Raw genomic sequence first — 13,708 nt, 5'->3', positions numbered from 1 at the left:
CTTTTTATTGTGGATGTTTTATATCTCATTTAATTTTTATATTACTATAACGTGAGAACTCCAGCAATAGCATCAAAAATTTGATAAGTTCATAAGGATACAAAAGTTCCAAAATATTCCAAAATAGTCTTTTTTGTGAAATATTTAGAAATATGAGAAATATTCTCAAATACAAAAGACTTATTTCTTTTCTCTGAAGCACTAGGTGTGCAACACTACCAAAATATATATTCAGTTTTGGGGGGGATATCTAATTTAAATAGGAAAAATATAAAGCTGTAAATAGATCTGTGTATTTCAAGCAGCCTCAGATGAATTACAGCAGGGAAGAATCCTCTCACTTTGCTTTCTTCTCCACATCCCCCGAACACTTTTTAATTTCCCTATAGAATCAGTCTATTTTCTGAGATTCTCTAGTTACTCAGTCATGTGACACTTCTAAAACTGATGGCAGGAGACATAGGAATACTCATTTGAAGCTGCACTCTATCAAGGTGAAAAAGGAGGCCACTGTACAGAACCAGGCTTTTGTAATTCAGCTGCTAACTCAAGAGCTCTCATTGGCACACAGCAGGCATTATTACCACCTATGCTGGCAGATTAATACTTCCAGTCATCAACTGAAATTCAAAAGAGCCACTGCTCCCCAAAGGAACTATTAATCACTGGAGATGTTTTATGACAAAGGAAATTTTGCAAGCTTTTTATTTTTTTCGATTATTATTTTTATTTTTAAATTCCAATGGCTTTAATTTGGAATTAACGGTACCAGAGCAAACTCCTTATCAGTCTGATGTACAGGCTTTGTAAAAAGATTCTCTGATGTTTGCAAGTGCCTTACCTGGAAATTCAGTTAAGTATCTAGTATCTAGATCAAAAAAGGCTAATTGTGCAGCTAGATCCGTTTCTGTTGTGGTAGGTGAGGAACAGTTGTGCTGCCTTCCTGAGTAACCCATGAGTGAACATCAGGACCCCTGCCATCATGCACAGTGCCAGACATTATGTCTACCTCACCAGGGCATGTCCATCTCAGCCAATCTCACCTGCCCCCTGTGCTGGCTAAAGCACCTGATGGCTCTCAATATCTGAAAGGTAGACAAGGAGGCAAAACTTCTTGGCCTGGGCCTTTGAAAGCTGGAATGAGGAACATTGTTTTTTTTCCCTTAGTGACTCAAAACCAGCAACATAATTTCTTTAAATCAGCTGGTCAAGTCTTTTAGAAAACTGTCAAACTGTCTACGAAATATTTCACTTACAAATAGAACACTATTATAAAAACAAATTAGAAAAATAGTAAAAATATAAGAAAAATATATTTATCTTACAAATAAAATTCCCAAACAAATTAGGAAAAAAAAAGATGAAAAACGATGCTCTTTGGTTACCATTGAACAAGGTTTTAAGGGGTCTATCTGATCATTTATTTGTGAATCATTTTTGTTTGAAAATTAAACAGCAGCACCAACAGAAATTGTTCATTAGACACCAATACTTGCTTTCAGTGCAAGTGCTGAAATGGTCTTACAGCCTTCAGCCAGATCACTCATGAGCTGCATATGCAGAGCATCAATAGATGAGATGTGCTCTCAGTCTTGTTTCTTTACAGTAGAACAACTGGAAATCTCTGTCTTCCTCCTCAGAAAGTACAATGAGGACCAAAGCCCTGATCACACAACAAAATCCCACAAGTGCATAACTCAAGGAAGTCTCAAAGTCTTGCAGCCCACAGTGGTTCTATACTGAGCTGAACTTAAGAATGACTGGAAATTAAATTACCAGACTTACCTGGCTTAGTGTGAGAGACTGATTTTTCATGTTTAATATGTTCATGCTCTGCAAATAAGAAGAGCCCCTGGTTTAGAGTTTTTTTCCATTTTTCCATTTTAAAAAATAAAAGAATGTCTGAATTTTAAGAGGCCATTTTGCATTATGTATTAACATTAGACTTGATTTTGACAAATACTGGTCTTGAGAAAAGATTAAAAAATCTTTCTCATAATCAAAATAATACAAAAAATAATATTGTTTTTGTGTGGTTTAAGAAATTGCAAAATTTCACTGTGTTTTTTATAAATGCAACATTTCTAAAATTGTGACATGCTTCTACTACTTATTTTGATTGACTTTACCTATTCTATATATAAAATACCATTTTTCTTTGATTAATGTAGAAATTGTGGAAGGTGTGCATAGAATGGAAAATAAAGATCAGTATAGTACATGAACAAAAATTAGCTTTTCATATTCCTCTGCCATTCTGGGATCAGTTTTTCTGGATTCCATAGATACAACGCAATAACAGAAATAAATATTGTATTTCAATAATATACAAACTGCATGCAATTTTGTAGCTTTTAAAAATATTGATATTAAAAAAATAATATGAAATATAAAAATAAAAGCAATGGAATCTCAGAGAAAACTCTAAAAATGTTTCATTCTGATTTATAGCAACTATGTTTAAACTGTAGAGCAACAGGCAGCTTCAGCCTATCAGGAATTAAATCCCTCCATTGGATGGATCAGAGCCCAGACAAGGAAGAGCACAGACCCTTCCTGATCAATGTCACTCATGAATTTTGCCAGTGACTCATGGAAGTAGAAGGCACAGGTTGGTCTTACCCAAACCTGAACTGGAGAAGAGTTTCTACACATGATGGGGTCTGTGAAACACACTTAGTTTTGCACTACAGAGACTGTCATTGAATGTCAGTTTCAAAAGTCAGAATTTGTGAGCATTTGCTGATGAATCTCATCTGCTGATGAATCTCATGCTGATGAATCTCAAGCTGCCAAAACTTTGAAGATGTAAAAAAGTACCTTTCTCCTAAAATCTGATGTAATGTCGTTCTTAAACAACTTTATACTTACTGTGTTCATGAGGTTTCTCTGAGGTGCCTGGAAGTAACAAAAAAATTTTAATACTTTTATGGCTAGAAAACAGGATTTAATGCATTTATTCATGATATTTCCACATGGATAATCTAGTTAATTCTCTATTACAGTATATGACAGTATATATATATATATTTATATTGTCTACATTAGCCACCTAATTGAGACATTTAAGAAATACATACACTTTAAAATCCTCATTGAGCTGATGCTAGATAAAACTGTTTCTGTTGAACTTCTAAGTGACTTTGGTGGGCTGAATTGCCTGAACAAATAGTGACCATGTTTGTAACCTAAGGCAATGACGCTGCTAGGCAAGGTGCCCAATGTATTGCTCATTATTCAAATCTGAAAGTGTGCAATACTGGAAAAAAAAAAACAACAGACAGTATTAGGTGAAGAGACAAGGTGACACCTAAGGAAAACTAAATCAGACCTTATGTGCAACCCTGACAAATACAGCCGCCTCAGTAAGGTCAGTAAGCTTCAGATGGATAAGTGACACTCCAAGGAGCAGAAAGAAATATCTGAGAGCATAAGTAGAGTGCAACAAAACAAAAAGCCTCATTGCTTCACTACCACACCTCTTAAAACTTCCCACTCAATGTATGTCTGAAATTTGAAGAGGTGATTCAATTAGTAGTGTTTCAAAATGTTTTATGAGATACACTCAATAGCTACAAATTTCTGTTGACTGAAGGAAATTCATGGCAAATATAAAAGTACCCTGAACTTTGGGTTCTGGTATGATGACTTATATCTTGGACTACTGTGTTATGTTACACTTAAAAAAAAAAAACAAAAAAACCTATCTATAATGATCAGTGGTATGCCTTCTTTTTCTGGTGTAACACAGCATACACAGATAAAAACAAATCAGAGATTTTTTTCTGTGATAATCAAAAAATGAAGATCTCAAATTAAAATTTTTTACAGAATAAGACAACAATTTTGAAATATAGCATATATAAAATATAAACAGTTGTTATGCCAAATATGCCATGATTTCAGTCAGTTTAATATTCAACTTAACATTCCTCTGTGTCATATTATTTTATCAAAGATGCCATTCAAAAAACTTACTCAGGAAACAAAACCCCAGAAAAGAATCTCAAGAATCTTACTTCCTTTGTTTCAGTACCAGTTGCTTCTGACACATATATGCAGACAATTAAGTCAGTGAAAATGAGAAGAAGATAAAAACTAGATGTCAGTAATGTAGTCAATTTCCAGAATATTTTGTTACGTATTATATGGTATTTAACTTAAAGAGTGAGAAATTGAAGGTTATGTTCTGCTGCTCTCACTCATCTCATGCACTACACTGTACTGAAAGTGAAAATATATTCAATTTTAGTGCTTAAATAATATTTCCTTATACAGTATGTAGGTAAGATGCAAACCTCCATGCTGCAAAATGTGTGAATGTTGAAAATTTTCATCATTTCGAAAAGTGAGTAGGCAAATTACAGAAAAGTCTGCCAAGCACATGAAGATACCAATTCTGGCTTAGGAAGTGTCTGAGCTGAGATCATGGGAGATAATCAGGCCCTGCAATATGATTGTTTTGTTTCTTTTTCTACTTTTCCCTAGGTTTTGTGTTCTGGGTATTGGATTAGATAAACTCTTGGTATCTCTTCAAACAGCTGTTATGGTATTATTAACTATCAGCACTATCAGTTGGATAAATTATGCCCTATTTTTCACAATGTTAGAAAAGTTAATCCTAAGTAATTTTTTTCTTTATTTGCTTGACACTTAAGCCATATTAAAGACTATAAAGGGGTCAGATGCAAATCTAATGAAAATACAGAGAGCTGAAATGAAATACTTGGAGCTACATAGTATCTGAATAGATAAATGAAACTATCTGGGTCTAACCTCAGCAGAAACATTTTTGAAATTTCTTTTATGTAATCATAAATTAATCTTGGTAACTGGGCTTAGTACTGATCTTGCTGTTTTTCACATTTGCTTCAAAATTTCTTTGACTTTCTGGCTACTCCGAATGCCAGAAGGGTATTAATTATATACAGCGTATTTTTGTAAATTAGCTTAGATATGGGTTCAGAATAGAAATCTTCTGGTATATTGAACTATAAATTGGTGAGGTTAAAAGCAGAACATACTTTTTGATTACAGCATGTCTATTTTCCATCTGGATAACAGTTATTTGCTGCTCAGATAACAAAGATATCATCAAGTGAGCATACTCTATGGAAATAATACATTATGTAGGAAATGGAAGCAACACTAAAATATTCATTTTAGTGAAGAATAACAAAATACTAATACATTATGTAGCTGAGAAAATATTTTTTATTCAATAGATAACTGTGAATGATAAATAAGAGAGATACTTTCTATTAGACTAAAAATGAGCCTAGTTCATCACCTAATAAAGGGAGAAAAAAGACTAACAGGATTTGGGCTGGTCATTAGATGAGCAGTCATGACATTAATCTGTAAAAACAATCCAGGCCAAATGAGGAATTGCAATCAAAATGAGGAATTCATTTAATTCTCTTAGTGGAATTCTCAAGATTTGTTCCTAAATTTAAGGATGAAAAAGTTTTATTCTTGACAAGTGCTGGGGTTTTCAGACTGTGAAGTAACTGTGTTATCAAAAGAGTAAAATATATTCTTTATATTTTGGTAGTTCAGAAGGCCTTAGATGGCACAAACTTTGGAAAATGATAAAAAAAAAATGCAGAGGGATTAATTAGGACTTAGCACTATACAAGAGCAGTAGGAGTCCCTGTGAAGTAATTGCCTCCCTACTAATTATCACTTATGGGAGCAGTCATAGAATCATTAAAGGTGGCAAAGACAACTAAGATCATCTAGTCCAACCATAAACCCATCACCACCATGCCCATTAACCATGTCTCTCAATGCCACATCTACACAGTTCTAGAAAACCTCCAATCAAATGTTCCCACAAATTTTCTTGATCAGCAAACCTGACCTCTTTTATCTGCCTATGTCCTCCTCAGTTCCTGCTGGCTGGCTAAGCAGCCGGCAGTCTGCGCAGAAAAAAACAGCCTAATGTGCATATGTCTAAAAAATGACTCCTCAAAAAAACAGATTAGTTGCAGCAAGGTTCCTGTTTATGCTGGTTTATGCTCTCTGACATCCTTGCTGTAGGTTAGGACATTTCCTTGACAGTATATGGTCAATAGTTTCACTATGAAAGGGTCAAGGTAATGTATGAAGAGTGTTGTTGTGACATAAATAAAGGGAGCTGGTATGTGACTATTCTAAATTGGATGCTCTGTAAGCCTTATCTTTATGGAATCTCTTAATTTTCTTCTGAGTTCATTTTATATTTCTATTTAATTTTAAAGATTTCTCTCTTCAGGATACTTGTCGAGGCTTCTACCCATTGAGGAAGTACTATCCCACATTAGCAAGACAGGTATTTAATACTAAGAGATTTGATAAGTTTATCTGGAGAGTCAGGGGAGAGAGTGCAGGGGAGCAGAGAAACCAGATTTCTAGCAGGTACTCTCCCTCTTATTTAATAGCAGGGAGTGTTTGTCTTAGTCCCTGCAGCATCACTAATTTCTTTGAAATACAATTTCAGCATGACTCTTGTGACTAGTGAGGACAATAATGTTAATGGCTAAGGCTGCCACTCCTAAAATGCCACGGTTTTGAATTATGATTAACAGTTAATTGCTGTCATTAGATCTGTAGGGTATTCACCTCCAATAGACTAATCTTTCTCTTTCTGCTACCCACCAAAAACCAGCAGCCTGTTCTCACAGTCCCTTCTGCCTTATTTCCATTACCAGATATATGCCTTTGTGCAGTTAGCATGTTTGTGTCTTTGCTGTTTGATCTGTCATTTACCTTAGGGCTGCATAGTGAAGAATGAGTTCACTCTTGGTTTTGGGGGATCTTGCTGTAATTCTCTAGAGCAACTTTTTTTTTTTAAGATTTATTTTTAACAGTAAATCAACACAATTTTATATAACTGGGAAAAACAAAAAGTAGTTCACAGAGAGGATGGAAGAAAAAAATTTACCATGGGGTAAATATAATAGAACTAGCAAAGAAATACAGACATTTGCAACATTTTAAAATGTTTTTTAATGTAAGGAATCACTTCAACTTGATTCGGAGATGCATGCCTTTAGGGAGCATCAGTAATGATCTCAGTCTTTCTCTGTTTCCCAGTTCGTCAGTTAAACAATAGAAATGCACTGGGAAGTATAAGTCTTGTTGAAACAGCAATCTCATATGATAGCAGTAAAAGTTAATGCCTTTAAAGTACTATAGGTCTTAAAATCCCAGGAGTACACATCTTCCATCGACGGAGCTGGAAAGAATAAAATTTCAGCCAAATGCAGATGAGATACATGTTCTGTATTAATGCATTTCATCTTTAGGTACGTGTGTTGAAAGGCCAGAAGAGCTTCCTCTCAATATCCTCAGCTTCTGACGTTTTCATGTGCTTTTCTCTGAAATTATGGGATGGGAACATATAGATCAGGGAGAATATGCTTAACAAACCTTTATTTTTAGTAATATTTATTATGTTTGCATATAATTAAGGTAAAACATAGCAAAGCTCAGGCCATTCTTTATATTCCAAAAAAATATTGGCATATAAAGGGTAAATGAGTGAAATCAGGCAGATTATGATACATAGGTTGTTAGACTGATATCTTTTTCTGAATATTAACACTAGTTTACACTAAAATAGTGTTTTTTAACATTCTAGATGAGCTACTGGAGCCAAAACAAGTGCCTCTTGCAGATGTTGTTAATACTTATTAATCATTAATACTAATAATTATTAATATTTAGATGTTCAGTCTATTTCATAATGCCTGTTATTTGTTAAAGAAGCCAGACTAATTCCCTGGGTCCAGACTCCATGCAAATATCTTAACTATGAACATTTTTTTGAGCTTCTTCTTAAATATGAATGAATTGTATGTATAACCATGGATGACACTCATATATGTGATTAAATGTGAATGATTGTAATACAATGGTTGTTAACACAACAATGAGATGACCTAAATCAAAATCTAGAAAAGAAGATTGGAAAAAAAGATTAGATCATATTAGAAATCGAAAATAATAAGGAAGCAATTAGCACTTGAAAAGATGGACTTTTCCCAGTGTACTATCCATATTAATATGGTGGTTAAATCAGAGGACTAATGGCTAGCTTCTAGGGACGAAATATCCTGAGCCACATTTTTTTTTTCTCATGAATTGTTTCTGATCTCTTATTTTTGCTTTAATTACAACTTCATAAGAGCACAATATCTTTGAGTATTCATTTACAACTTTCTTTGTACAGGGTAATAGCAGAATATTTGTCCCATGGGTAAATTTTTAGCCAATTAACCATGTGTTATATGGATATTCTTGTGTATAGTCATACTGTGCTGATTGACAGTGGAAAGTGTTGCTGACAATGCTAATGTACATACATTACATCTAACTTATAGGAACACAGGCCACCAATGATACAGATCACATTTTCCTCAGAATCAGCTGTAGCATAACTATTAAAAAGTAGTTTAATTTTCAATATTTATTGGTAATGGGCTGAATAAATTACTGTTGCATTTTTAACACAAGCTGCGAACATAACTGCAATTGAAATGCTATGCAGTATCTACAATGTGAATTGTTTTTCAAATTTATCATTTAATAAGACACACAGAAAAGTGTAGTCTCAGTTTTACCTTAAAGGGACAACAAAGATGTAACTGATGTCAGCATTTATATTGTCTTCCAGAAAATATAATTTGGGTAGGTTTAAAAATACATTGATGTAAGTTAGTATCATTAGTTTTATCTGCCTTAATAATGAGTACAATAAAAATTAAGTGAAAGGATGCTAAATATGGATCTTGTAGCTTAATGCTAAGCATTCTAGATTAAATATTTACATTAGCCCCTCTGTCTAAATACAATGAGAGTATATATTTAGTCTAATATTAATGCCAGCAAATGGCTTCCTTCTTTTGCACACTCTTTTATTTTGATGTTAGGTTCTTGAAAGAGAAAAACTAAAGGTTTTAGGAGGCTTGTTGAAGTAATAATAAAACTATCCTCATGTTTATGACCGTATGTTTTATATTTTTGTAGTTAGTCCTGAACTAAGTGCCTTGTTTTAGGCAGGTCAGAAAAGCAGGTATCTCTAGGAGGAAATTCTTTGTATTCTGACAGATACCTAAGACAGATGAATCACTCAATCACTCTCTGAGATTCTTATTTCTCTCAAATAACTCTAAAATAAGACAAGGGTGAATAGCTTCAACTTAGATGTCTCATTCTAGACTTCTAAATTTGTGTAAGATAAATCCTTTTAACAGTTAGCTCATCTGAAGTTTTAAAAAGGGTTTTAAACTTGTGAATTCAGTGAAGATGCATCACGTGGGTCGGTCTGGAGCCCAGTTCACTTAACACTCCTTTGCCTACTTTCTACCTTCAATGAATGAGTAATCTAGAGGGTTCATTCTCATCATGTCCTGTACTAACATAAATACCTGGAATATGGAAAGCACAGGAGCCTGGTTCCTCAAGATCTGGCCATCACTTAACAGAGGTTTTGAATCTGGGCATTAAGACTCAAATAACCCTGCAAAATTCACGTTCATTATTTATATCCCCTAAGACAGTTTAGACAAGGTAAGCAGAGGCCAAGCAAATTTCTGCTATTCAGTGTATACTTTTCAGACTATCTTACATATTTCGTGAAAATTCTACATTCATTAATTTTCCTTGAAAATGTCAGGATTTTGCTTCTTCAGTATAGGAAGCCAAAAAGCACCAACGTATATCCACAGTTGTCTATAAAATGAAAAATATCTTCAGGCAGGAGTGGATTTATATTGAAAAGTACTTTGTCTTATTACTAAAGTCTCTCCTAATGTTTTTCGAATACATAATAATAATAACAATAATAAATAATAATAACAAAGACAGCACTATTTTCACCTTTATCCGATTCAGGAGGGCAGTGCTGACAACTGGTTCGCAGGTCCCTTGGGCTCCATCTTGTGGCTAATTCAATGAGTTTTACCCCATGAGGGAGATTTCTACCTCGAGCTACAGTCAAAATATCACCGACTATTTTAAGCAATGCACTCGTTTGTGAACGCTTGTTTTATTTTCTTATATATAACATTTATTTTTAATATAATTTTTCAGAACAGAATTTAAATAAATACTTTTGTTTCTCTGTTTAGGAATATACATTCTGTCAGGGGAATGTATGATGCACTTTGCAGTTATACAATTAAGTAATCTAATTTCTTATCATTTGAAGCATTTTAGAAAACTACATTATGGAGATTTGGTTTGTATTACACAAGAGGTAACTGCAGCTGAACAGAGCTCCCATACTGCCATGGGCATTTACCTTCTTAATAAGACAGTTGCCTTCCTTTTTTTCCTTTTGTCAATGGTTTGTGGGAGAGTTTGACCTGGTATTGTGACAACTGAGGCAGGGGACCCACAGGCCCACACCCTGGGGAAGGAGAAGGGGGAAAGGGAAAAAGCAGAAGCGAGATGGGTCCACTTGGTGGGTGATGCAGAAGAATGGGGATGTTCAATGTGTACCACAAGGGAATTTGATGTTGGGGGAGTGCAGTCAGTAATTCCATGTATATACATATATATATGTTGTGTCTGTGTGTATTTAATGCATGTTAATCATTGTTCTTCTATATATATATCAAGTATGATGTAGTGATGTGAAATAAGGGGTGGAATGTCATGGCTTTATGATTTTTGGCATTGGTATTCCACATCATAACATCATGTAGTGCACTAAGAGTTGAAGAGTTAATGCTCCAGCTCCATGGATCATTGATAGTTCCAGGTATACCTGTCTCAGAAGAGAAGAAGAACTCCATTCCCCAGAGGACTTTGCGATGCTTTGTATTCTTTCGTGTTTACGCTCAGAGGGAAAGATAAAAACTGTCTGCAGTCACGGGACATGCTCTTTCCTTTGGATTCACCTTGCAGTGTGTGCTCACTGCCGTCTTGCCTTCAGCGTTAGCGTAAGGCCTTCGGTTTATCGGACACTCTCTTGCTCATTTTATTTGATTTATTAGCTTTAATTCCAATTATATTGTATTATATTGTGTTATTTTGCTTTCTGATATCTTATTTAGTAAATTAGCTTTTCTCCTCAGATCTGTCTGAGCTGCAACATCCCTGTCTCAAATATCTGCTTAGGTTCTCAGGATCTTGCAGGTGTTCAGGGGAAAAGTCCCAGTATGTTTTAAGCATTACAAGGGAAAAAATGATGAAATGCAGTCCCTTTAAGAGAAGTTTTAAAAGAGAAAGCATTTTTTTTTCTTTACTAAAACAAGCTAGCAGTACCCCAAAAAGTTTACAGATATCCCAATACAACCGGCAATGCACTCAGACTTCAAGGTCGTGTTTTGTAGTACAGCACCTGCAGTACAGATAAGCTTCCTAATGAAGTTCCCTCTGAGAGCAAAGAGAGATTTGTTCTAAAAGTTTGTTGCCCCACATTGGGCGCCAAAAATGTCATTTATGGGCAGGTTCGGCCCGGTTCCATGACTATTGGTGCGGGGGACCCACGGATCCACGCCCCAGGAAAGGGGAAGGGGGAAAGGGAAAAGGGAAAAGGGAGATGGGCGTAGGAACAAAACAGCAGCAATGATCTGAGGAGATATATATGTTTTTTTCTTCTGGTCAAAATCAAACCTAAGCAGTTCTGAAATCCAGTACTATGCAGTTCTTTTTCAGTTTGACAAGCATTATGATTTCCCTATACGTTTTGAAGGGACATTGCTTTGCCTTAGCCAGTTTATACCACGCAGTATGGGGATCAAAAGTTTTCAAGCGATGATTAGGGTCCCATTACCATGATCAATTCTAAGAGATGGTCTCTTACTGGATTGTCAAAAAATCATAGTTTGGATCTGGAATGCATACATATTTTACTCCCTTTGTGCGTTTGTTTTATACTAGTTGCACTCAGAATTTATATATATTTTTTACACCATTATGTGTTTATTGCGAAGTCTCAAAATGTAATCTTACATGCCATCCTATCAATTTTCTGTTGATGAAACTTGTCAGCTGAATGCGTTTTTAGCTTTCTAAAAACTGTTAAATGAATTTAAGGGGAAGCTACCAGAGTGATAGTGCTGAAAACCACATTTAGAGTTGTGTTGCTGTCTGTGAGCATCTATATGCAAATAGCTTCTGTATCTCACTAATTCACAAGAGTCCTAACATCTAACAATCTATATAGGAAATGGGATTTTGGAAGACAACCAGTGTAACTGTCTTAGAGGTAAGTCAGAGTTCTATCTCTCAATCGTTATCTGTAAGGAGCCTACAGAAACAGACTTCTGCCAGATTGGGTTCATGGTTAACGTTATGCAACGTCATGGTTCTTACACTAAAGCATGTGGATTTGAAATCCTCTGGGATTATGTTTGTTAAATCCTGTTTGTCTTCTCTCTCTCTCTTTCTATATATATATATTTTCACTAGAATCGAGGAAGTAATGAATCTTCAGGCAAGGTTTCCTAAAACTGACCTTGTTTGAGAATTTACTAAGCTTGTTAAGGTTGTTTGTCTGACATCCACATCTCAGTCCATGACCTCTTCAGTCAGAAATTAATCAAGTATGGAAGATATGAACTGAAATGAGAAATTGGCTTTACTCTGGATTTGTTTTGCACAAGGCATTTTTGGAACGTTCTGTAACTATGCAAGAATTTTTGAGTGATAAATATACTGTTTTGGTTCACTGTATTAACATTCTGTTCTTGCATTGAAAAGGTCATGCAGAACTGAAAACTACTGAAGCATTTTGGTATTTAAGTTCTGTTTATCATTTTCTTGAGGTGCCCTGAAACTGATGGGCTTTATTTCACGTCCCTAATATCTAGTTCTGTTCTAATCCACAGAAAATTTCAGTTGTAGAGCTTTTAAAAAAAGAGTGAAATTCTTCTGTGTTCTAGTAGCAAAATTTGCTCCTGGGGATTTTAGGAAATGCCGTTGTCACTTGAGTTGCTGCCTCTTGCCCTTTAGAAACTGACAACTCTTTATATGTTCCTATGACAGCTCCTCTATCCCACACATATTGAATTAAGGCATAAAATGATTCTGGGAGCTGAAGCTGACTGTTTTCTAGGACTTCAGACACAAAGTCTTAGGGAAATAACTTTTAAAATAAAAGGGGTTAATGCATAAATTTCATGCATAAATTGTGCCTGACTGTTCCTTCCTAGAATCACTCATTTTCTCAATTTGGAGAAATCAGTGAAATATGTAAGCCTTTTCCATCTTAATTCTGTTCTTTTCTGTCTCTTTCAAACCCCTTTATGTCTGATTTATGCTATGTACAGAATGTACTGTCGAAAGCAAGTGTCATTTCATCTTTATCTCTTCCCTTTTTTATGATGTCTTGGCACAGTTTTGCTCATTACTCTTGCTTTTCTAGATGAAGGGTGTGGATTGGAATAAGAAGGAATAATTGAAAAAAGTTTCATAGACAGTACAGTACCTACGTATTGCATGATTCACATGAGAAATGATAAAGTGGTATTTGAACTGTGCATGTTAGTACCATAATATATTTTGGATAATGAGAAAGTCAATTTAGAGCACTGCCTGGCTACTTCTATTATTTTTGCAGCTGGGCAAAAAAATATTGTATACTAAAGCAAAAACAGTAAGCATTGCTTCTTTGTGTTGCCAGTCAAAGGAATACACATGCAGCCTGCAGCAATTTTCAACAACAGAATAAGCAAAAATAAATAAAATCTGACAATATTGGGAGTTAGCTAGT

General features: G+C 34.9%; 1 protein-coding gene across 3 annotated transcripts in view; it reads right to left on the bottom strand.

Moving 5' to 3' along the window:
• Nucleotides 1-13,708, bottom strand: part of TRDN (triadin) — a 209,831-nt gene that overhangs the window by 29,293 nt on the left and 166,830 nt on the right. For all 3 annotated transcript variants that reach the window (XM_065734365.1, XM_065734358.1, XM_065734367.1), the window contains exons 29-30: nucleotides 2,872-2,898; nucleotides 1,786-1,833 (exon numbers count right to left, since the gene is read on the bottom strand). In XM_065734365.1, coding sequence (XP_065590437.1) covers nucleotides 1,786-1,833; nucleotides 2,872-2,898 — 75 coding nt within the window. The remainder of the gene's footprint in view (nucleotides 1-1,785; nucleotides 1,834-2,871; nucleotides 2,899-13,708) is intronic.

The sequence above is a fragment of the Cyrtonyx montezumae genome, unplaced genomic scaffold, assembly GCF_038088225.1.
Source record: "Cyrtonyx montezumae isolate F1298 unplaced genomic scaffold, pur_monq_1.0 scaffold_0, whole genome shotgun sequence".
NCBI classification, from domain to species: Eukaryota; Metazoa; Chordata; class Aves; order Galliformes; family Odontophoridae; genus Cyrtonyx; species Cyrtonyx montezumae.
This window is presented reverse-complemented; position numbering and strand designations above follow the sequence as displayed.